This window comes from Lampetra planeri, chromosome 52 (assembly GCF_965212315.1).
Source record: "Lampetra planeri chromosome 52, kcLamPlan1.2.h2, whole genome shotgun sequence".
NCBI classification, from domain to species: Eukaryota; Metazoa; Chordata; class Hyperoartia; order Petromyzontiformes; family Petromyzontidae; genus Lampetra; species Lampetra planeri.
Window position 1 is genome coordinate 7318386 of NC_136158.1, and position 25686 is coordinate 7344071.

The following is a 25686-nucleotide window of genomic DNA, read 5'->3' on the forward strand; positions in this document are numbered from 1 at the left end:
AGCCCACCAGTTCAGTTTAGTTCCAGCTGCCTAAGTCAGGGGTGTCCAAACATTTTGCAAAGAGGGCCAAATTTGATAAAGTGAAGATGCCCGGGGGCCAATAGTTCCTTCTGACATTTTTTAAACCACAAAAGTTACATGAAAATACACACTTTTATAAAACAATTTTCATTGTCACAATTACCTTCATTTTTCAAATGACAATGTAACCAAATATAAGCCGCTCAGGCAGACGTGAACAACTCTAAAAACACAATTCTGCCTTTCATTCAGTCAGATAACATTGAACAAACTGTATAGAATACCTTAAATTTCTATGAGTGAAATATCTTTGCCTCATGAACATTTTAAACAGGAGTTATAAGTAATGCAAAGTGGTCTGTTATCATTAAACTTTAAAACAAGTGAATTTTGCCCTTGTCTTTTACAAGATCTTTCAGAAAGCAATAGTTTGTGTCACATCTACAGGTACATAACATCAACAGTTATAACCAAATCTTATTCAAGAGTTTAATAAAACAAGTGCCATAAGTCAAAGTGCATTAGTGTGCTTTAGGCTTTTCACTGTTAATAGTGACAGATGTTACCGTTCAAAACACTCGATTTCAGATTGATCAAGGAACAGATAACTTGCTGACACTAATGAGAAGGGTGATACTGAGATCTATATTTCAGTAAAGAGACCAGGTCTGGCTTGAGGGCAGTGGTTGAGATGCATAAAATGTCACGCAAGTGGGAGTCACTCATCCTTGACCTCAATCGGTTCTTGTTTAAGTTCATGACTGAGAATGTTTGCTCACACAAATATGTGGAGCCGAATAACATCAGCATTTTCTTAGCGAATGACTGCATTTCTGGAAACCTGCTTTTGTCCAGCTGCCGGTAAAAGTCAACAAGAGAACACTGCTGGTGTTTCCCGCGGCACTCATCGTCACACTGCAGCTCAATGAGCTCCAGCTGCAGCTGTGGAGGAGCATCATCAGGGTCCACGGAGATGGGAGAAGAGAAAAGCAACATGTCCTTTTCAATAACTGCAAAGTCCCGAAAGCTTTTGTTAAATTCCACAGAAAGAGATGCGATAGCTGTTGCATAACTCTTCATTTGCGCACCGATGTTGTCCTGTGGGAAACTGTCAAAGCTGGGAAGTGCGCGGTGCAGGGCTCTGTTTGGGACAAGTGTCTTTGGAAAAGTTGCAGTTTGGTTCCAAAGGCCTTGATGTGAGCGTATAGCTGGCTCACCATTGCATCTTTTCCTTGAAGATTAACATTCAGCGCATTCAGATGCTTCGTTATATCAACCAAAAAAGCCAGATTTGTCAGCCATACAGGATCGGACAGTTCTTCCATTGGTTGTCCCTTCTCACCCAAAAATGTCCATATTCCTCTTTGAGAGAAAAAAATTGCTGCAGTGCGGACCCCCGACTTAGCCACCTCACATCGTTGTGATATATTACGTCACCATATTCAGCCTGGATGTCACGCAAGAACTGCTGAAACTGTCGGTGGTATAGAGCTTTAGAGCGAATATAATTGATTGCCTTTGCCACTGGTTTCATAACATCGTCAAATTTGAGATGTTTGGCGCAGAGAGCCTGCTGGTGAATGATACAGTGAAGTTTAATAGCGTTACCTGCTTCTTCGCTGACTTTATTGCAGATCAGTGTGGACAATCCACTTCGCTCACCAGCCATGGCAGGCGCACCATCGGTAATGATCCCAGAAACTTTACTCCATGGTAGTTTCATATCATCAAGAGCTTCACAAACAGAAACGAATAAATCTGTTCCTCTGGTTTGCTCTTTAAGGCTTTTGAGGTCAAGCAGCTCCTCTGTCAGTTCATGTTGTCATCAACTCCTTTAAAAAAAATAAGTAGTTGTGCAGTGTCAGATGCATTGGTGCTTTCATCGCAGGCTAATGAGAAATAATCAAAAGCCACTCACCTGTCCCCCAGTTGTCTCTGAATATCTGACGATATGTCCTCAACTCTTCGTGCCACAGTGTTGTGTGCCAGGCAAACATTCATAAATTCTTGCTTCTTCTCGGGGCAAATGTTCTCCACCATTTTCATGACACAGTCTTTGATAAACGCACCTTCAGTAAAAGGTTTGCCATGTTTAGCTATTAACATGGCCACTTCATAGCTGGCTTTGGTGATGTTTTCCTTTGACTCACAGGCCCGCGTGAAGAATCGCTGTTGCAATGCCAGAGCAGCTTGGAGTTGCTTCACTTTTTCAGCGCGGTCACTCCCTGTTAGCTTGTCGTATGTTGTAGCATGTTTAGTCTCGTAGTGTCTCTTTATGTTGAAATCCTTAAACAAGGCAACCGTCTCTTTACAAATTAGACAAACACAATTGCCTCGATTTTCAGTGAAGAAGTATTGTAATTCCCACCGCTCCTGAAAGCGGCGGCCCTCACTGTCAACTTTTCTCTTTTTTTGTTTGCAGTCGCCATGGCAGAAATGACTCGAGAAGGGTTCGCGGCACGGATGCAGAGCCAGATAGCATTAGAATGGTGCTGCCACCGTGTGGTAAAAGGAGGAATTACATGTTTTAAATGTTATCATTTATTTATTCTGACAGAGCTAGCGAGCCATAAATAACACATTATAAGACCGAAGCTGCGGACCGTGTGAAATCTGACCGCGGGCCGTGTTTGGCCCGCAGGCCGGACTTTGGACATGCCTGGCCTAAGTGGATTCATATCTGCATTTTTCTGAGATGTCATCAAGAGGCTGCAAGCAACCGGCAGACGCATTGTGCTATGTCTATGGCCAATTTATCAAGACAAGGGCAAAAAAGTACTCTGTGGAGTGTGGAAGATTCTGCTAAGATGTGTGAGGCCTACAAGGCATATTTCGGCATGCCTGTCGGGGATCAAGACTAAACGTGGGCACCTCATTTCACCTGCGAGCAATGCAAAACAACTCTGGAAAGTAAGATGGACAATTGTTGCTCGGAATTTTATGTTATAAAATTTGTTTCAAAAAAATTGTAAAACATTTTTCTTTTAAAATGTTTGACAGTTTTCAATGTTATTGAAAAAAATCTATCTTATATGAAAAATGTTAGGAGAATCTCTTACACATTAGTCATGGGTGACATAAATGTATTTTTGTAGGATGGTACAGAGGGGAAAAGAGAACCATGAAGTTTGTTATCCCAATAATTTGGTGGGAACTTACTGACCACTCAAGCAACTGCTACTTCTGCATGATGGACCCTTCCAAACGTCGGACTGGCAAGAAGGCACCTGCTATCACGTATCCGGACCTTCATCCATCGCCCCGGTGCCACACTGCCATGAGCTCCCCGTACCCACTCCTCTGGAGAGAGAGCAGCCGTCTTTAGAAGAGAGCAGCAAGTCACAGAGCGAGGAAGACGTTGTAGATCCAGATAACAATTTCAGAGGTGGAGCTGAGGAGAGAAATCCATACTACCCCAACCAAAAATACCTCAACGACTTGATCAGAGATCTTGGTCTCACCAAGTTCAATGCCGAGCTATTGACGTCTAGGCTCAAGCAGTGGAACTTGTTGGATGAAAATGTGCAAGTCGCAGATCAGAAGAAGCATCACCAACCCTTTTGCAGCTTCTTTACCCGTCAAGATGGGCTCTGCTTCTGCCACAATGTGACCAGTCTGTTCGAGGCAATCAGAATCGCCTGTAACCAGAATGAGTGGCAACTCTTCATTGACAGCTCATCCAAGAGACCCAAGGCCATGCTGCTCCATAATGGTAACAAGTACCCGTCTCTTCCCCTGGCTCACTTGGTGCATCTCAAAGAGGATTACAACAGCATAAAGACCTTGCTGGACGCCTTGAAGTATGATGAGTACGGCTGGGAGGTCATCGGAGACTTCAAAATGGTGGCATACCTGATGGGTCTCCATGGTGGTTTTACCAAGTTTCCCTGCTATCTTTGCCTTTGGGACAGCAGGGACACCAAGGTGCACTACCACAGGCGGGACTGGCCACAGCGAACTGAGTTCTCTGTGGGGAGGAACAACGTCAAGTGGGAGCGACTGGTGGACCCCGAAAGGTGCTGATGCCACCACTGCACATCAAATTGGGCCTTATGAAACAATTTGTCAGAGCTGTAGATAAGGAGTCGGCAGCCTTCAAGCACCTTCAAGACTTCTTCGCTAAGCTGGCTCAGGCAAAGGTCAAAGGCGGTGTCTTCGTCGGACCAAAGATAAAGAAGATCCTGGAGTGCAATGAATTCCCCAAGAAGCTCACTCGTAAGGAGAAAGCGGCTTGGGACAGCTTTGTCGCAGTGGTTCGTGGCTTCCTGGGCAATCACAAGGCCGAAAGCTATGTGGAGCTGGTTGAGACTCTGGTGAAGAACTACGGCACAATGGGCTGTAGGATGTCCCTCAAAGTCCATATCCTTGATAATCATCTTGATAAATTCAAGGAGAACATGGGAGCGTACTCGGAGGAGCAAGGCGAGCGCTTCCACCAGGATATACTGGACTACCAAGGACAGTATAACGAGAACATGATGGGAGACTACATTTGGGAGTTGATTCGTGAAAGTGATTTACAGTATAATTAATCGTAAATCTCGAAAAACTGCTCACTTTTAAATCTTTTGTAGTAATTTTGTATTACTTTAGTATAAATATACGTAAATTTTGATGCATATGTTGTTTTTTCTGACTTTGTGTGAGTGAATAGACACAAATTCGTCAGTTTTCTCATTGAAAATAGGTAAATATAAAAATATCACTGTCCTGGTCACAAAAGCAAAGTTTGTGGGGAATAATAGACATTTTCTGTACTTTTTAGGCATAAGCAATGACGAAATAACACTTACTACCCTGGAACAAAAATTGTGTTATCAATTATCAGCGTCACTCTCATTATCGGCATCGACATTAACAACAATAATAATGAACTCGGTTTGATAAAGCACCTTTCAAATTGGTAATCTCTAAGGCGCTGTAAATTTAGGGGATAAGAATAAATAAATTATGTACAAATAAAACGCTGACATTGTAGAAAAATCCCGATCACAAGTCAATAAACCCGAAGACAAACCCAGACTAGAAACATGGGCGACTGACTTTTTATCGGTGGAAGCCAGGGAAGCTGTCATCATTATCATGGCTACGTACGGTGGAAAAGAAATCAACATCACGAACACCACCAACAACAGCAGCAATCGCCGTTCGCTCCCCCCATCACCACGACGCTTGTGCCATACTGAGTTGGTGAACATCACCACCACCACTCCTTACTCCCCCCTCTCGTTCCTCTCTCCACCGCTCCCTCTCTCCTCCCACTCCTCCCCCTCTCCCCACTCTCCTCCACCGCTTTTCCACTTTCCCCTCTCCTCCCCCACTCGCCCCCCCTACTCCCTCTCTCTTCTATTCCCCCTCTCCTCCCCCTCTCTTCCGCCTCTCCCCACCCTCTCCTCCCCCACTCCACCCTCTCCTCCCTGTCTCCCCTACTCCCCCCTCTCCTCCCCCTCCCTTCCACTCCCCCCTCTCCCCTACTCCCCCCTCTCCTTCCCCTCCCTTACACTCCCCCTCTCCTCCCCCTCTCCTCCACTCCCCCATTTCCTCCCCCTCTCTTCCACTCCCCCCTCTTCTCCCCCCCCCTCCGCCACTTCCCCCCTCTCCTCCTCCCCCACTCCCCCCTCACCCTCCTCCCTCACCCTCCTCCTCCTCTCTTCCTCTCCCCCCTCTCCTCCCCTTTCATCCCCCTCTCTTCCCCGCCCCTCTCTTCCTCCCCCTCTCCTCCCCCCTCTCCTCCCCCCTCTCCTCCCCCCTCTCCTCCCCCCTCTCCTCCCCCTCTCCTCCCCCCTCTCCTCCCCCCTCTCCTCCCCCCTCTCCTCCCCCATGCCCTCACTCCCCGACTACCCCGACCACGTGGCTCGATTGTTCAGCTCCCCCACATCAAAGCGCGGAGGCCGCTCGCAGACAAAGTCAACAACGGGCAGAGAGGGCGGTGGATGCGCAAAGCGCTGCGTAAACATCGCCGCTGGGGAGACAAAGGCGGCCGGGCGTGGTGCTGGCCACCCACCCCCTCGTGTGCCGTGCCGGCCCTAATAGGTGCTCGCTAACAGCACTTGCCCCTACAGTCCGTTAAGGCCACACGGGTGATCTTTGTCTTTGGTGTGAGTAATGATGTCGGGGCAGTGTTGGTGCTAATGGTGGTGGTGGTGGAGACAGCGAGCGGTTGGGGGTTGTGCCCATGTGGATCTCATTGGGGTGCCATGGATTGTGCGTAAAGCGGGGAGCGGTGGCGCAGTGGTTAGCGCTCTCGGCGAGGAAACTTGTGACTGTTCCCACTCACGGCTACCATCAGTGGCCTTTTCCTGAACCGGGTCTGGGTCTCCCCAAGGTAGACTCGGCTTCGAATGAGTCCCCGGGCCGTGGCGGTTCTGGCCGCCCCACCCCCTCGTGCGATGTGTCGCAGGCGCTCGCCAACAGCACTTGCCGCGACAGCCCGTGGCGACTTCGCGGGGGATCTTTGTCTTTGTGTGTTGGGTCAGTCGGGCTGCGTGCCCGTGTGGCGCCTGACGGGAGTGGTGGCGCAGCGGTTAGCGCTACGCTACGAACCGGGTCTCCCGGGTTCGATTCCCGCTGCCGACACCGATGACGATGATTTGAACCGGACCTGGGCCTCCCCTAGGCCGACTCAGCCTCAAATGAATATCGAGTGTGGTGTGTAACATCGCCACTGGGGAGACAAAGGCGGCCGGGCGTGGCGCTGACCACCCACCCCCCCGTCCTTCATAGGTGCTCGCTAACAGCACTTTCCCCAGCAGTCTGTTTAGGCTATACGGGGGATCTTTGTCTGTGGTGAGTGGTGGCGCAGCGGTTAGCACGCTGCGCTACGAACCAGGTCACCCGATTTCGATTCCCACTCACTGCCAACGAAGCCAGTGACGATGATCTGAACCATTCCTGGGCCTCCTCGAAGTCAACTCCAATGTGCTTCTGGGCCATTGGGTAGAAGTCGTCACTGGGGAGACAAATGCGGCCGTGCGCGGTGGTTCTGGTCACCCACTCCCTCGTGTGCTGTGCTGGTATTTATAGGCGCTCGCGAACAGCACTTGCCCCAATAGTATGTTGAAGGCTACACGGGGGATATTTGTCTTTGTGTGTGTTTGTATATATACAACTGCATAAACCACAGGTTTTACAATAATAATTTATTGTACAGTGTTTACCAAACCATAACCCCCCATCTCCCCCCTTTTGCAACAAATTATCATCATCGTCGTTGTTGCTGTTCCACCCGCTAACCCTGCACAGCCTCGGCGAGTCTCAATGCTCTCGTAGTGTATAGTGTAGTGTATAGTGTAGTGTATATTGTAGTGTATAGTGTAGTGTATAGTGTAGTGTATAGTGTAGTGTATAGTGTAGTGTATAGTGTAGTGTAGTGTATAGTGTAGTGTATAGTGTAGTGTATATTGTAGTGTATAGTGTAGTGTATAGTGTAGTGTATAGTGTAGTGTGTAGTGTAGTGTATAGTGTGTAGTGTAGTGTATAGTGTAGTGTATAGTGTAGTGTATAGTGTAGTGTATAGTGTAGTGTTTAGTATAGTGTAGTGTATAGTGTAGTGTATAGTGTAGTGTATAGTGTAGTGTTTAGTATAGTGTAGTGTATAGTGTTGTGTATAGTGTAGTGTATAGTATAGTGTAGTGTATAGTGTAGTGTATTGTGTAGTGTAGTGAGTGTGTAGTGTGTAGTGTAGTGTATATTGTAGTGTATAGTGTAGTGTATAGTGTAGTGTATAGTGTAGTGTTTAGTATAGTGTAGTGTATAGTGTAGTGTATAGTGTAGTGTATAGTGTAGTGTATATTGTAGTGTATAGTGTAGTGTATAGTGTTGTGTATAGTGTAGTGTATAGTGTAGTGTATAGTGTAGTGCATTGTGTAGTGTAGTGAGTGTGTAGTGTGTAGTGTATAGTGTAGTGTAGTGTATAGTGTAGTGTATAGTGTAGTGTAGTGTATAGTGTAGTGTTTAGTGTAGTGTATATTGTAGTGTATATTGCAGAGGTGTGGACTCGAGTCATGTGGCTTGGACTCGAGTCAGACTCGAGTCATGAATTTGATGACTTGCGACTCGACTTGGACTTGCATAACAATGACTTTGTCCCACCTATGAGATGTGGACTCGAGTCATGTGACTTGGACTCGAGTCAGACTCGAGTCATGAATTTGATGACTTGCGACTCGACTTGGACTTGCATAACAATGACTTTGTCCCACCTCTGGTATATTGTAGTGTATAGTGTAGTGTATATTGTAGTGTATAGTGTAGTGTATGGTGTAGTGTGTAGTGTAGTGTATAGTGTAGTGTGTATTGTAGTGTATAGTGTAGTGTATAGTGTAGTGTATATTGTAGTGTGTATTGCAGTGTATAGTGTAGTGTATATTGTAGTGTATATTGTAGTGTATAGTGTAGTGTATAGTGTAGTGTATAGTGTAGTGTATATTGTAGTGTGTATTGTAGTGTGTATTGCAGTGTATAGTGTAGTGTATATTGTAGTGTATATTGTAGTGTATAGTGTAGTGTATAGTGTAGTGTGTATTGTAGTGTGTATTGCAGTGTATAGTGTAGTGTATATTGTAGTGTATATTGTAGTGTATAGTGTAGTGTATAGTGTAGTGTATATTGTAGTGTGTATTGTAGTGTATAGTGTAGTGTATAGTGTATTGTCGTGTGTATTGTAGTGTATCGTGTCGTGTATTTTGAACTTCTTTCGCACCATGAATAGCCACCCGCGCTCACGGGAAGTGCGGGGCAAGGACGACCGCTCGCTGCTTTTCAGGAGGCTCCTGCCAGGGTGTTGCCGTAGGGGGGGAGCGATGTGGCCGCTGCCGCTGCTGCTGCTGCCTGTTTATCCCAAATGGAATCAACTCTCCGGATCGTTCGTGAAAAGAATCGTTGACCGTGACGCGGGCGGCACACAATGGCCAACGTCTTGCGAGCGACGTCGCGGAGACCGTGACCCCCCCCCCCCCCAGCGTCGTCAGAGAGGTTGCCGTGGTCACCGCGACCCATCGCCTGGGGGAGCAGCCCCACGGAGTCGAACCGAGAAGCTCGTGCTGGGGAGATAGCACGTGACACGGTACCCCCCCACACACCCAGCCCCCTCCTCCACTTAGAGAATCGCACACAGACGTAGGAAGCACAGGGAGAGGGAGACCCTGAAACACACACAGACAGGCACAGACAGAGGAGACAGGGTCACAGACACTGAGACACGGACATCAAACATTCATTCACATGTCAGCATTTACGCAAAGACAAAGATCCCCCGTTTAGACTTAACAGACTGTTGGGGCAAGCGCTGTGAGCAAGCACCTATGAAGGCTGGCACGGCACAGGAGGGGATGAATGGCCAGCACCACGCCCGGCCGCCTTTGTCTCCCCAGTGGCGATGTTAACACATCGCACCAGGTACTCATTTGATGCTGAGTCGACCTAGGGGATGCCCAAAATCGGTTTAGATAATTGTCACTGGTGTTGGTGGCCGTGAACTCGGGTCGCTGGGTTTTTAGCGCAGCGCACTAACCACTACGCCACCACTCCCCCCTTCCGACGCTCTCACACACTCTCACTTTCTCACCAATACCCGCAATTCGCCATGAAGTGACAGTGGCGTCACCACGGCGACTGTGCCAGGCCATGTGCACTTTGAGGCCACGTGAAGTATAGAAGGCTCGCTGACAGGTTACAGGACAGACCCAGGTGCCATAGGTTGACTGAGATGACTGGCAGATGCACCAGCTGTGCCCCCTACTGTGCCAACTTGCTGTATTTTAACCACCCAATGCTCCACTTGTTGTTGTGAGCGTCCCTACTCTGCCCTCCATTGTTGCGACTGTCTCCAAGTGCCCAGCAGCGTCCTTCACGAGGCTTCTATTGTTGTGAGCGTCCCTACTCTGCCCTCCATTGTTGCGACTGTCTCCAACTGCCCAGCAGCGTCCTTCACGAGGCTTCTATATAGAGGCCGATCTTGAAACCGATGGTACCGTCCATCGGCAAGTCCACTCAGCTCCACATCCTCCTCTACCGCATCAGCTCCATCTCTTCTCCAGCCCTTGTCGTGCCCGTTTATCCCCCTCTCTGCGGCCAAACAGAAGCTGCTTGGGCATGCGGTGGCCGGGCATGCTGGCTACATGACCCAGCCAACGCTGCCTTGCCTTCCGGAAGAGCTCACCAATGGTACTTTGTCCAGATCTGCTCTCCGTTGTTGTTGGAGGGCGACTGTCTCCAACTACCCAGTAGCAGCCTCTTTCACGAGCCTCCTCCACATAGGTCGATCTTGACACCGCTGGCACCAGTCATCGGCAAGTCCACTCAGCTCCACGTCCTCCTGTACCACATCACTCCATCTCTTCTCTAGCCCATGCTGCGACCATTTAGCCTCCTCTGTCCGGCCGAACAAAAGCTGTTTAGGCATGCGGGCTACATGGCCCAGCCAACGCAGCCTTGCCTGCCGAAGGAGCTCACCGATGGGACTCACACTCTTTCTCACACACTCACACTCTCACACACTCTCTCTCACACACACACTCACGCTCTCTCACATACACTCTCCGAAACACTCTGACTCCCGCGATCCAACCCACCCCCCACCCCTTACCCGACATCCGTGAAAAAGAGCGTCACAGTTCATCGGATTCCTCCTCTTCCTCCAGTATAAATTCCATCTCCCCCCACCCACGCACGAGTGGAGTCAGAAGTCCCCGGCCTGCCCGAGGAGGCGGTCGAAGTCGGCGTCCCGAGGGCTCTCGGCGCAGCCGCGGCGGTTGTTGGGCGGCCGCGCGGCGTTGTAGCGGCTCCAGTCCCCGCGGCACGCCAGCCACGGCCCCACGTCGAGGCGGCGGTGCAGCTCGGGGGAGAGGTCGGCGCTCACCAGGCTGGGCGTGCCCGCGCCGGGCCCCCGGGTCACGAGGCGCATCGCCGCGTCGTAGCAGCACTGCTGAGCCGCCAGCAGTGGCGACGACGGAAGAGGAGGAGCGTGGGTGGGAGCCGGGCGGCGGCGGTGCCTCGGTGACGACGACGTGGAGGAGGGAGCGGGCTGCGTGTGCGGGACAGAGCGGATGCAGTAGCGTGCCGAGGGCTTGTAGACGTCCAGGCGCTCGTGGGGGCCGCTCGCGTCGCGCCAGCGCACGGAGCGAGCGCGGCGCGGCGGGGACGAGGACGAGGAGGAGGAGGAGGGCGGCGGCGATTGCGGCGATTGCGGTGATTGCGGCCGTGATAATGGGTCTAAAGATTCTGCTGCCCCCAATGCTCCCCCCGCCGCTGCTGCCCCCGACTCGGGGGGCTCTGGGATGAGGGCGCTGCCGTAGGCGACCTGCCGGGGGTAGACGCAGGGGCAGGAGGGCAGCTCGGCGAGCACGCGGCGCACGTACGGGCGCAGAGCCGCGCCGCGCTCGCAGCGCGCCCACCGCTCACAGCTGTCGGCCCCTGCGGAGACAACGGCACCACCGCCACCCGTAGTATTAGCGGTAGCGGTAGTGATCGCGGAAGTGATGGGGGTGGTGTTGGGGGTGGTGTTAGTTGGTGGTGATCAGGGTGGTGAAAGCAGTCGTGTTCGGGGTGGTGATCGGGGTGGTGTTGGCGGCGGTGATGGGGGTTAGTGATATGGGGTAGTGATGGGGGTAGTGATGGGGGTAGTGATGGGGGTAGTGATGGGGGTAGTGATGGGGGTTGTGATGGGGGTAGTGATGGGGGTAGTGATGGGGGTAGTGATGGGGGTAGTGATGGGGGTAGTGATGGGGGTTGTGATGGGGGTGGTGATGGGCGTGGTGATGGGGGTAGTGATGGGGGTAGTGATGGGGGTAGTGATGGGGGTAGTGATGGGGGTAGTGATGGGGGTAGTGATGGGGGTTGTGATGGGGGTAGTGATGGGGGTGGTGATGGGCGTGGTGATGGGGGTAGTGATGGGGGTAGTGATGGGGGTAGTGATGGGGGTAGTGATGGGGGTAGTGATGGGGGTGGTGATGGGCGTGGTGATGGGGGTGGTGATGGGGGTGGTGATGGGGGTGGTGATGGGGGTAGTGATGGGGGTGGTGTTGGCACTGCGTGCGTGGCCCCACCGGTGTTGTTGAGCCGTGTCTCTGCGCTGGGTGGAGGTGACGTTGCGTCTCCTGCAACACAGCACGGGGTCAGCACCACACCACAGCACCACCACCACCCACCGTTCCAACCAATGTCGTTGTTGTTGTGCGTGTGGTGGTGGTGGTGTTGTGGTGCAACAGCTTTCGCGCTGCGCTATGAACCCGGCGACTCGAGTTCGATTTCCACTCACGGCCAACACCGGTGACGATTATCTGAACCGGTTCTGGGCCTCCCCTATGTCGACTCAAATGAGGACCTGGTGTGATGTGTAAACATCGCCACTGGGGAGACAAAGGTGGTTGATGGCCACCCACCTCCTCGCGTTCAGTGCCGACCTTCATAGGTGCTCAATAACAGCACTTGCCCCAACAATATGTTGAGGCTATACGTGGGATCTTTATCTTTGGTGTTGTGGTGCTACCGGGGCAGGCCTGCGTCTTGCTGGCCGAGCAGGCCGGGCCGCCCCCCCTACAAAGACAAAGATCCCCCGTGTAGCCCACGCAGACCGTTGGGACAAGTACTGTTAGCAAGTGGTGCCTATCAAAGCCAGCACGGCACATGCAGGGGGTGGGTGGCCAGCACCACGCCCGACTGCCTTTGCCTCCCGAATGGCGATGTTTATACACTGTACCGGGTATTCATTTGAGGCTGAGTCGACCTAGGGGAGGCCCAGGACCATTTCTGACCATCATCACTGGTGTTGGTAGTCGCGAGCGGGGAATAAAACTTGGGTCGCCGGATTCGTAGCGTGGCACGCTAACCGCTGCGCCATCGCTCCCACCGCACACACACGCACGCACAGATGCACGCACTCACCATAATCATCACCGTCGTCGTCTTCGTGAGTAGTCCCCTCCTCCTCCCCGACGCTCACCATCTGCTGCCCTCGTTTGCGTGACCCAAAAAAGGCCCCATCGTCCTTACCGTCCCCGTACCCCACATCATCATCATCCTCGCCATCCTCCTCTTCGTAGTAGCTGTAATCCGATTGCCCGCCGGCCTTGGCACCCTTTGACCCCTCGAGCGACCTCTGCCACAGCTGGAGGAGCCAGCGGGGCGCCAGCTGGGCCGCGGCAGCGGCTGCATCACCACGCGGCTCCGGCCAATCGAGGCGGCCGGCCCCCGTCACCAGGTCCAGCTCCATCTCGGGGCTGCTCACAACCTCAATGGTCACCTGGGGGTGGACGGGGAGGGGGTGGGGGGGAGTCAAAGGTCGATGGTCACGTGGGAGGGGGGCATCCGAAGCAGCGGCGGCGGCAGTAACAGAAGCAGCGGTAACAGCCGCAGTGGCAGGAGTAGCATCTCTCCACTGCTGGATGAAGGTCTGCCCCCCAAACCGTAATGCAGTAAACCAAACTCCGCCGAGACCCCCGGCGCTGATGGCAATCGCCCGAGCTCTGTAGTTTTTTCCATATTACGGTGGTTATCTGCCAATTAATAGTATTTGCATCGTAATTCGCTGCTTTACATTTCGACGCGATAAGCCGCCGCTTCGTTGAGCTATCGGATGTGATGGGAAGGTCGCTACTAGCTCAAGGGGCCTTACCTGGTTAATAGTTTATCATAAGCGTTTATACACGTGGGAGGACACCCGAGCACCTGGAGAAAACCAACGCATGCGAGGGGGCAACGCTCTATCCCCGTACAGACGTCGCTGTGAAGTCTGGTAAAAAGAGCTTCAGAGCTCATTAAATCCCTCCACTATAAAAACAGGTTCCTAGTCTGGGACGGGTGGCGTGAACACTTTGCTGCGGCGCCTTGTGGAGAGGAGCCAGGGGTACGGGGATCTTCCGTCCCCACCCACGGGGTAGAAGGGAGCTTCACGACAACGTCTGTCTGTGTGTGTGGTCATCCACCAACCCCTCGCTGATGGTGGGGCTGTGCTCACCTGGAGGTTGGGGCTGGGCTCACCTGGAGGTTGGGGTGGGGCTCACCTGGAGGTTGGGGCTGGGCTCACCTGGATGGTGGGGTGGGGCTCACCTGGAGGTTGGGGTTGGGCTCACCTGGATGGTGGGGTGGGGCTCACCTGGAGGTTGGGGTTGGGCTCACCTGGAGGTTGGGGTGGGGCTGACCTGGATGTTGGGGCTGGGCTCACCTGGACGGTGGGGTGGGGCTCACCTGGAGGTTGGGGTTGGGCTCACCTGGATGGTGGGGTGGGGCTCACCTGGAGGTTGGGGTTGGGCTCACCTGGAGGTTGGGGTGGGGCTCACCTGGAGGTTGGGGTTGGGCTCACCTGGATGTTGGGGCTGGGCTCACCTGGAGGTTGGGGTGGGGCTCACCTGGATGGGGGGGTGGGGTTCACCTGGAGGTTGGGGTTGGGCTCACCTGGATGGTGGGGTGGGGCTCACCTGGATGGTGGGGTGGGGCTCACCTGGATGTTGGGGTTGGGTTGGTTGAAGTCGGCTTGGGAAAAGTCCGGGAGGCTGAAGAGGAGCGGGAACCCTGCGGGCTCGTCGCCCTGAGGCTGAGCGTGCTTCTGCTTCTGCTGCTGATGATGCTGATGATAGTGAGGTTTTCCCGGCCGCGTTCCCTTCGCTCCATGCCTCCTCAGAGAGTTCTCCAGCAACCCTGGCTGATGCCATCATCATCAGCGACATCACCATCAGTGCCATCATCATCATCAGCGCCATCATCATCAGCGACATTATCATCATCATACTCTTTGGTTCTTTCGGTAAAGTCACGTTGGTAGAAAAAATTCTACCAACGTGACTTTACCGAAAGAACCAAAGAGTATGGATTCCTGCAGTCACGAAAGCTTGAAATCATTATCATCATCGCCAATCGTGACATCACCATCCAGCGCCATCATCAACATCGCCATCATCATCATTAGCAACATCATCATCAGCAACACTATCATTAGCAACATCGCCATCATCAGCAACATCAGCAACAAAATCAATGCCATGACCATCAGTGCCATCGCTATCAGTCCCATCACCATCATTGCCATCATCGCCATCAGCACTCGTCGTGTACATACAGAATGTGTCTATGTACGTGTCTTTGTGCACGGCGTGTGAGTGTGGGTGGGTGTGTGAGTGTGTGAGTGTGTGTGGGTGTGAATGTGTGAGTGTGTGAGTGTGGGTGGGTGTGTGAGTGTGTGTGAGTGTGTGCGGGTGTGTACGTTGTGTAGTGGTTAGCACGCTGTGCACCAAACGCAGCGTCCCAAGCTCGAGTCCCCCTCATGGCTACTGAATGTCTCTTCTGTGTGTGCCTCTGTGAGTGTCTAGAGACGCTGCTGCTGAGACTGGAGCGTGCCACTAAGAGGTGGGGCCTTACCATCAGCCCCACCAAAACTAAGCATCTGCCTGGGTATTTTGTACCATCGGACACTCCACCCCCACAACTCCCAATCGGTGATGGGGCAGTTGTGGAGAGAGTGGAGAGTTTCCCATACCTGGGCAGTGTGCTGATGACCGGCTCCAGTTTAACAGCAGAGGTCTCACTCCGAATCAGTCGAGCGGCAATATCTTTTCATCGGTTGCGTAACGCTGTGTGGAAGCTACCTGGTCTGTCGCTCCGCACGAAGCTTCAGGTCTTCTCGGCCACGGTCATTCCCTCCCTTCTCTACGCTTGCAAAACGTGGACCCCCCTAATGGAGCATCTTCGCCGGTTGGAAACATTTAGGCTGGCCTGCCTACGATGGATTGTGTGAGGAGCTCACAAATCCTCGAAAGATCTGGGCAAAGTCCCATCGGTGAGCTCCTCCGGCAGGCAAGGCTGCGGTGGCTGGGTGATGTAGCCCGCATGCCCAGCCACCGCATGCCTAAACAGCTTTTGTTCGGCCGGATCGAGGGGGCTAAACGGGCGCGGCACGGGCTAGAGAAGAGATGGAGTGATGTGGTACAGGAGGACGTGGAGCTGAGTGGACTTGCCGATGACTGGTACCAGCGGTGTCAAGATCGGCCTCTGTGGAGGAGGCTCGTGAAGGACGCTACTGGGCAGTTGGAGGCAGTCGCCCTCCAACAACAACGGAGGGCGGAGGAGCGACGCTCACAACAACGAGCGGAGTGCCGGGTGACTAAAGCACAGCAAGTTGGTACAGTAGGGGGCACAGGTGGTGCATCAGCCAGTCATCTCGGTCATCTCGGTCAGTCGACCCGTGGCAACTGGGTCTGCCCCGTGACCTCCTGCCAGCGGGCGTTCGACACTTCAAGTGGCCTCAAGGTGCACATGGCCTGGCACAAGCGTCGTGGTGACGTCACCGCCACTTAGTGGCGAATGGCGGTTGTTGTTGTTGTCTGTCTCTGTGAGTGTCTGTCTCTGTGTGTCTCCTCTGTGAGTGTCCGTCTGCTTCCAACGTCTTCCCATCTGCCCAAGCCCCGCCAAGTGGCACCACCCCTCCCCCTCCTTCCTCCCCCCTCCTTCCTCCCCCCGTCTCCTCCCCCTCCCCTCTCCGCTTTGAAGCTCCCCGCCGTTTGAAGTTTTTTGGGGAAAAGAGAGAATTCGGAGTCTCTGGGGAATCGCGCACTTAGGCACGCGTGTACACACACACACACATAAACACACATACACACACGCGTGTACACACACACACACATAAACACACATACACACACGCGTGTACACTCACACACATAAACACACGCGTGTACACACACACACATAAACACACGCGTGTACACACACATAAACACACATACACACACGCGTGTACACTCACACACATAAACACACATACACACACGCGTGTACACACACACACATAAACACACATACACACACGCGTGTACACTCACACACATAAACACACATACACACACGCGTGTACACACACACATAAACACACATACACACACGCGTGTACACACACACGAATGTGTACACACACAGACACGTAAACAAGCACGCACACACGCGTGTACACACACACACGTAAACACACATACACACACGCGTGTACACACACACACGAATGTGTACACACACAGACACGTAAACAAGCACGCACACACGCGTGTACACACACACGTAAACACACGCACTCACACGCGTGTACACACACACGAATGTGTACACACACACACGAATGTGTACACACACACACAAATGACCCCCGTGTAGGCTCAACACACTGAGGGCAAGTGCTGTTGGTGGGCCCGGAAAACGGCATTCGCAAGAGTTGTGTGGCCGGAACAACTCCCGTCACCCTTTGTCTCCCCTGTGGCGATGTTTCCTACACACTGCACCAGGTACTCATTTGAACCCGAGTCTACCTTGGGGAGGCCCAGAATTGGTTCAGATAATCGTCACTGGTGTTGGTGGCCGTCTGCGGGAATCGAACTCGGATTGCCGTGTTTGTAGCGTAGCATGCTAACCGCTGCGCCACCGCTCCCCATATACATCTCGACAAAGAGAACACAGGCGGAGATTTGTCGGACGGGAGTTGAGTGAGAGAGAGAGGGGAGGGGGGTAGAGAGAGGGGGGTAGAGAGGGGGGGTAGAGACTTTTAAACAACTTTTATTGCCACCAGCAGCAACAGCACTGGAGGCGATTCCGATACGAAATACATAAAGTCACCAGCAAACAAATAACAATCACTATAAATCCATGCGCTGTGCCGCTAAATGCACCGCGCACAACCCGAAAGAAAGGAGCAGTGGGCGATGGAGGAGGCCGTGTGTTCGGTGGCAGATGACGGGGAGCTCTGCATGCAGATATGAGCTACCCGTCGGAGGCCGTTTGGACTGCGAGAAGGGGCTGCGTGCAGAACGAGAGAGAGAGCGAGAAAGTGAGCGAGAGAGTGACCGAGAGAGTGAACGAGAGGTGGGGGTTTACATAAAGCAAAGTTATTTTTAAAAAAAATTACGAAATGATGAAAGTGCCGACTACACCGAGCATCTTCTTGTTTCCACTGATCGTAAAAAAAGAAAGAAAAGTCACGTGGTGGTGGTGTTCATCGCGCATGCCACGGTGACGAGCGAGCGCTTCAGAAGGTGAACACGAGGGTGCCGTCCACGCTGGTACTTGTCCGGCCCCCCAACGCTCGAAGAAGACGCGAGTTAGAGAGAGAGGGAGAGGAAGGAGTTAGAGAGGGAGTGTAAGAGAGAGGAGTTAGAGAGGGAGGAATGAGAGAGGGGTGAGAGAGAGAGTGGGGGGAGCCCCCATCTGTAGTGAATTATCTCTCAGACCCCATTTCCGAGTCCCTCGCGCGGAAAATTTGGTTCCAATTTTCTTTTCCTTTCAACTCCGGAAAAAAAATCGACGGTAAATAATCCCAACTCCACGCGGCCCTACAGCTCACGCCGCGCTCTCTCCACTGCTGGACGAAGACCTCCCTAGGCCACCGCCATCCTCTCGTGGTCTTGCGGTGTGCGACCAATCCACCAAAGCTGCCTGCACACGCGAGCTGATGCACGCCAGCGGCGCCACCTCCGCGGCGGACCGTCCGACGGGACGCGTTTCACTCTTTTGGCTGTCGATCCGTCATTAGCCTCGACCACCGGGGAGAGGTGCGGGGGGTCAGTGGGGGGGCGGTGGTGGGGGGCACCATTCCCTTTCAGGCGTGACGCCTCCTGCCCAAGGGCCTCCTCTCTTCACCGTGACGAGGATGTCCCCTCTACCCCGCGTGTCCCCTCTACTCCGCGTGTCCCCTCTACTCTGCGTGCCCCTCTTCCCCGCGTGCCCCTCTACCCCGCGTACCCCCTCTACCCCCACGTGTCCCCTCTACCCCGCGTGTCCCCTCTACTCCGCGTGTCCCTCTACCCCGCGTACCCCCTCTACCCCCACGTGTCCCCTCTACCCCGCGTGTCCCCTCTACTCCGCGTGTCCCCTCTACCCCGCGTGTCCCTCTACCCCGCGTGCCCCCTCTACCCCGCGTACCCCCTCTACCCCGCTTGTCCCTCTACCCCCACGTGTCCCCTCTACCCCACGTGTCCCTCTACCCCCGCGTGCCTCCTCTACCCCCGCGTACCCCCTCTACCCCGCGTGTCCCTCTACCCCCACGTGTCCCTCTACCCCACGTGTCCCTCTACCCCCACGTGTCCCCTCTACCCCACGTGTCCCTCTACCCCACGTGTCCCTCTACCCCCACGTGTCCCTCTACCCCCACGTGTCCCCTCTACCCCACGTGTCCCCTCTACCCCACGTGTCCCTCTACCCCCACGTGTCCCTCTACCCCACGTGTCCCTCTACCCCCACGTGTCCCTCTACCCCCACGTGTCCCCTCTACCCCACGTGTCCCCTCTACCCCACGTGTCCCTCTACCCCCACGTGTCCCTCTACCCCACGTGTCCCTCTACCCCCACGTGTCCCTCTACCCCACGTGTCCCTCTACCCCGCGTGTCCCCTCTACCCCACGTGTCCCTCTGTCAGTCTCGCGGTGCGATCCCAACGTTTCAGAGTGTTTGGCTGCTGCTATAAATTTCCACGTGATAAGCCACTTCGCTGGGCTATCATCTGTCGCTTCTGAAAGAGAGCTACATAGCTCAGTGGGGCCTTACACCTGGTAAAATACAAAGTTTAGTTTATGTTGTCATTGGTTGTTAAACGAAAGCTAAACGAGTATTTTGATTTTACCAGCTAAGGCCCCACTGAGCCGCACAGCTCTTTTTCAGAAGCGACCCGGCCACAAATAATAGCTCAGCGAAGTGGCTTTTCGTGTCGGAATTTATAGCAGCCAAAGACTCTAAACGCGTGATGTTGATTATAAATGTGGAGGGGAAAACCGGAGGACCCGGAGCAAAATCCACGCGACCACGGGGAGCGAGAGAAAGACGCAAACTCGAAATATACAGCAGCAGCAGGCGTCAGGGTCGGGATCGAACCCGCGACCTCCTGTACACCAGGCGAGGTAGTTAACATCTCCTAGCCACCGTAGCGCCCCTTGTTGATGTGGTTGTTGTGATGGTTGTTGTTGTTGGTAGTGGTGGTTGCCTCAACCTCATCTCTCACGGCAAATCACGCGCCTCCTCCTCCTCCTCCACACTGCAAGTCCCTTCTGCCCATGGAAACCAACTCCAACCCAGGTGGCCGGGTTCATAGCACAGCGCGCTCACCACTGCGCCACCGCTCCCCACATTATCAACATCATGCACACCATCATCAATACCATGAACATTATCAACATTATGTACATAACGTACATAAACATCACTATCATCAACATCGTGTACTTTACGTATGTATGTTGAACTTTTTTTGCACCGTAATTAGCCAACCGTGCTAATCGGAGGTGCGGGGGAAGAACAACAAACTAAACACATAATCAACGATTTTTGGGTTTAGATCGCGTTATTTATAAATGTGTCGTAACCCTCCACCACCCGACACGGCCAATCAGTAAAAAAAGTGTCACGTTGACAAAAGACAAATAGTTCACTGCTTTAGCCCACCGGTGTGTTGAAGCGTGAAACCACAACATTTACAATTTGAGTACGACGTTTCGCTGGTAATTGCATCCAGCATCATCGGGCAATTCGCCAGAATGGTGAGGCTCTGCTGTGTCTCCCGTTCTTATATAGAGCAGCAGCAGGGTGACGTCATCATTAACTCATTAACTCATCAGGTGCAAAGATTTGAGGGGGGGGGTTATTGTAATTATATACTTGATTAGTAATAAGGCTATTGTTACGATGCGAGTTGTAGATTAGTAATCATTTGGAATGTGTTCTATTGTGATTATGCTACATTAATAATCAGTTAGTGCTTGTTTCCCTTATAAGGAATTGTAATGCATCTTATTTAATAATACGCTTCCAGGCCGCACTAAGCCTGTAGCTGTCTGAGCGATTAAAGTTATTTCTGTTTCTCTCAATCTCAATGGATTCTCTAATTAGTCTTTGCCAGTAGTAACTAGTTTTACACAACACTTCAACGTTGTCAAAATCAATTGAGTGTCCCTGTTGACAAGCATGTTCTGCCACTGCCGACAGTTGTGTTTGCGATAGTTTAATATTTCTCTGGTGTTCTTCTGGCAAAGACTAATTAGAGAATCCATTGAGATTGAGAGAAACAGAAATAACGTTAATCGCTCAGACAGCTACAGGCTTAGTGCGGCCTGGAAGCGTATTATTAAATAAGATGCATTACAATTCCTTATAAGGGAAACAAGCACTAACTGATTATTAATGTAGCATAATCACAATAGAACACATTCCAAATGATTACTAATCTACAACTCGCATCGTAACAATAGCCTTATTACTAATCAAGTATATAATTACAATAACCCCCCCCCCCCCTCAAATCTTTGCACCTGATGAGTTAATGAGTTAATGATGACGTCACCCTGCTGCTGCTCTATATAAGAACGGGAGACACAGCAGAGCCTCACCATTCTGGCGAATTGCCCGATGATGCTGGATGCAATTACCAGCGAAACGTCGTACTCAAATTGTAAATGTTGTGGTTTCACGCTTCAACACACCGGTGGGCTAAAGCAGTGAACTATTTGTCTTTTGTCAACGTGACACTTTTTTTACTGATTGGCCGTGTCGGGTGGTGGAGGGTTACGACACATTTATAAATAACGCGATCTAAACCCAAAAATCGTTGATTATGAACAATATTGGTCGCGAAAGCCTACGTGTTAAACAAACTAAACACAACAAACTAAACACAACAAACTAAACACAACAAACTAAACTCAACAAAGTGACTACACCATTGGAACCTCAGTTGCCAGTAGAAAAATATGATAATAGTTTTTTTACCCCTTTATCTGGCAACAAAACTGTGTGTGATCCACCATTGGCCACAATACCTGCAGCCGGAATGCAAACAAAAAACACAACTCTGATAATGTATGCACTGTCCTTGCAATTGATTGGTCCACACCAGAGACAGCTTTCCTTAGAGCCGAGTCTCACATGGTGTTAGACCAGATGACGCCAAAAGGCGCACAACTCAAAGACAATGCAAACATGACTCCTTGTAAAAAAAGGTGTCAGTTTTGTTGCCAGATAAAAGGGTAAAAAACCAATTATCAAAGTGACTACAGTCACACATTCTTTGGCGATAGAGGCAAAGAACGGTTCGGGTCTCTCATCATCCTCATCAATATCATCATCCTCAAGAGCAACATCATCATCCTCGTCAACATCATCATCCTCATCAATATCATCATCCTCGATTTAAAGCTTTCGTGACCGCAGGGATTCATCTTCTTGGTTCTTTCGGTAAAGTCACGTAGAAGGGAAATAATAAAATAATAAAAATAAACAGGTCTGTCGGAAAGACGCTGTCTTTCCGACAGACCTGTTCTTCACCTGAGGACAGCTGCTTGCGTTGTGGCCGAAACGTCGTGAGAATTGTATTTTATTATGTTTTATTTTTATCTTATTATTTCCCTTCTATGTGACTTCACCGAAAGAACCAAGAAGATCATCATCCTCATCAACATTATCATTCTCATGAGCAAAATCATCATCCTCATCAACATCCTCATCATCCTCATCAACATCATCATTAACCATATTCTGAGGTTTTTTCGGTAAAGTCACGTAGGTAAAACATCAAAATTAATGAAAATAACATAAAATAAAAACAAAAATCACGACGTTTCGGAGGCAACACAAGTCTCCGTCATCAGGTGGGACCGTCACAGCCGAATTAGCTGCATCAATTTTTTATTTTATGTTATTTTCATTAATATTGATGTTTTACCTACGTGACTTTACCGAAAAAAAACTAAGAATATGATTCCTTGCAGTCACGAAAGCTTCAAATCTAGAATCATCATTAACATCATCATCCTCATCAACATCATCATTAACATCATCATCCTCATCATCTCCATCGATGCCCACTCAGGACTGGCAGCGCCTCGCATTATGCCCGTCGCAAAGGGGACTCGCACAGAGACCCAGAGACTCACAAAGAGACCCAGAGACTCACAAAGAGACCCAGAGACTCAAACAGAGACCCACAGACTTATACACACAGACCCACAGACTCGCACGGAGACCCACAGACTCACACGGAGACCCACAGACTCACACGGAGACCCACAGACTCACACGGAGACCCACAGTCTCACACAGAGACCCACAGTCTCACACAGAGACCCACAGACTCACAGGGAGACCCACAGACTCACACATGGGCTAGAGACTCGTAAGGAGACACAGAGACTCACAAAGAGACACAGACTTATTCTTAGGTTTTGTGAATCCTTGCAGTCACGAAAGCTTCAAATCTAGACATAGACTTACCCACACAGACCCACAGACTCACACGGAGACCCACAGACTCACACGGAGACCCACAGACTCACACGGAGACCCACAAACTCACACAGAGACACAGAGACTCGTAAATAGACACAGAGACTCACAAAGAGACACAGACTTACCCACACAGACCCACAGACTCACACAGAGACCCACAGACTCACACGGAGACTCACAGGCTCACAAGGAGACCCGCAGACTCACACAGAGACCCACAGACTCACACAAAGACCCACAGACTCGCACAGAGACTCACAGACTCGCAGGGAGACCCACAGTCTCACATGGAGACCCACAGACTCACAGGGAGACCCACAGACTCACACATGGGCTCAGAGACTCGTAAGGAGACACAGAGACTCACAAAGAGACACAGACTTATTCTTAGGTTTTGTGAATCCTTGCAGTCACGAAAGCTTCAAATCTAGACATAGACTTACCCACACAGACCCACAGACTCACACGGAGACCCACATACTCACACGGAGACCCACAGACTCACACGGAGACCCACAAACTCACACAGAGACACAGAGACTCGTAAAGAGACACAGAGACTCACAAAGAGACACAGACTTACCCACACAGACCCACAGACTCACACCGAGACTCACAGGCTCACAAGGAGACCCGCAGACTCACACAGAGACCCACAGACTCACACAAAGACCCACAGACTCGCACAGAGACTCACAGACTCGCAGGGAGACCCACAATCTCACATGGAGACCCACAGCCTCACACAGAGACCCACAGACTCACAAGGAGACCGCAGACTCACACAGAGACCCACAGACTCGCACACAGACTCACACAGAGACCCGCAGACTCACACGGAGACCGACAGACTCGCACAGAGACCCACAGACTCACACGGAGACCCACAGACTCACACAGAGACCCACAGACTCACGGAGACCCACAGACTCACACAAAGACCCACAGACTTACACAGAGACCCACAAACTCACAGGTACTCATATATATTCATATTGCTACAACTCGGTGAGCTCTCATGAAATTGTATTTTCCGAGACCAAGGTTATCTGCAAACCTCCTGGCTACCATCAAATGTTTGTACACGAAGCCATACAAATATACAAACACAGACATAATTTCAACCGTGATGACGGTTACAAACTGAGTAATCATTGGAAAGATGTGATTAACCATGCAAAAAAGATTTAACTACACTTCTTTGCCAATCTTATTTGGCAGACAACCATCACAGTTTTACCATGTCTAGTGGTGGTCTCCCTGTTACAGGTTGAGTCACAAACCGCACCTCTCCATAACAAATGCAGTCTATTCTTAGTCTTAAGCCTCACCTTACCATATTAATAAAAGTATGCGGCCCTTGCCCCACCACCTTCTCCAACCATTATATAAACGGAGTGGTGGCTTCTGCAATCTCTCATTTACTTGATACAGCTGTCGTGGCTGTGACGGTACCACCTGAAGACGGAAGCTTGTGTTGCCTCCGAAACGTCGTGATTTTTATTTTATTTTACTTTTTAATGTTTTTTACCTACGTGACTTTACCGAAAAAACCTAAGAATATGAATCATTGCAGTCACGAAAGCTTCAAATCTAGAATTAAGGTACTCATATACTCGTGTCGAGACCTATAAACGCCTGGTTCTCAAACGTAGCCAGTTGATGGTCTCAGCCCATCAACCCATCACAAACCATCACTCGCACATTGCATCACAAATACCACAACATCGCACGTATACCGTAACACACACCACCACTCACGCACAGAACCACTGCAGAAGATCAAAGACCCCATCACACAGCGGCACGACAACGCGCACCACCATCACTCACAACAATAGCAGCAACAAACGCCGTTCGCCTGTGAATGGCGGTGACGTCACCACAGCGCTCGTGCCAGGCTAGGTGCACAGACACACACCATCACCCCCCCCCCCGCCCCTCGTACCGGCTGTGCCCCGCGCCCCGTGTCTCCCCGCCAAGCCGCGGCTCCCACCCGCACACGCGGGGATGAGGAGGATGAGGAGGAGGATGAGGATGATGAGGATGAGGAGGATGCCGCGTTTTCCTTGCGGGGGCCGAGGGGGGCTGAGGCGGCGAGCAGGGCCCAGAGCAGAGCCCCGGCGCAAAGGGGTCCCAGCCGGTGCAGCCCCATCACTGGGGACTGAGCAGCCAGCGGGACGGGACCCACTCCTCCTCCTTCCCGTGCCTCCCTCCCGCCCCCCACCCCGGTGTCTCCATCCTCCTCCGAATGCCTTCCTCCTCCTCCTCGAGTTTCGCCCTCCTCCTCCGCCCCATCCCCGTGTATCCCTCCTTATCCCCGTGTCTCCCTCCCCCTCCCCGTATCTCCCTCTCCGTGTCTCCCTCCCCCTCCCCGTGTCTCCCTCCTCCTTCCCCTGTCCTCTTCCTCCCCTCGTCTCCCTCC

The 25686-nt window shown here is 51.8% G+C and overlaps 1 protein-coding gene across 1 annotated transcript; it reads right to left on the reverse strand.

Moving 5' to 3' along the window:
* Positions 1-7145: 7145 nt before the first annotated feature.
* On the reverse strand, positions 7146-25460 carry LOC144734659 (isthmin-1-like). Its single transcript, XM_078616944.1, has 5 exons — positions 25210-25460; positions 14459-14659; positions 12904-13261; positions 12066-12116; positions 7146-11433 (listed from the first exon to the last, which is right to left on the reverse strand). The coding sequence occupies exons 1-5, from the start codon at positions 25414-25416 to the stop codon at positions 10700-10702; spliced, it is 1551 nt and encodes a 516-aa protein (XP_078473070.1). The 5' UTR covers positions 25417-25460; the 3' UTR covers positions 7146-10699.
* Positions 25461-25686: the final 226 nt, after the last annotated feature.

Excerpts from the sequence above, each read along its gene's own strand:
- LOC144734659 (XM_078616944.1), bottom strand. The coding sequence starts at position 25,416 with ATGGGGCTGCACCGGCTGGGACCCCTTTGCGCCGGGGCTCTGCTCTGG. Across the intron at positions 12,117-12,903 it reads CGACGACGGTGATGATTATG|GAGACGCAACGTCACCTCCA; the intron begins GTGAGTGCGTGC and ends GCTGTGTTGCAG. Across the intron at positions 11,434-12,065 it reads GACACGGCTCAACAACACCG|GGGCCGACAGCTGTGAGCGG; the intron begins GTGGGGCCACGC and ends TTGTCTCCGCAG.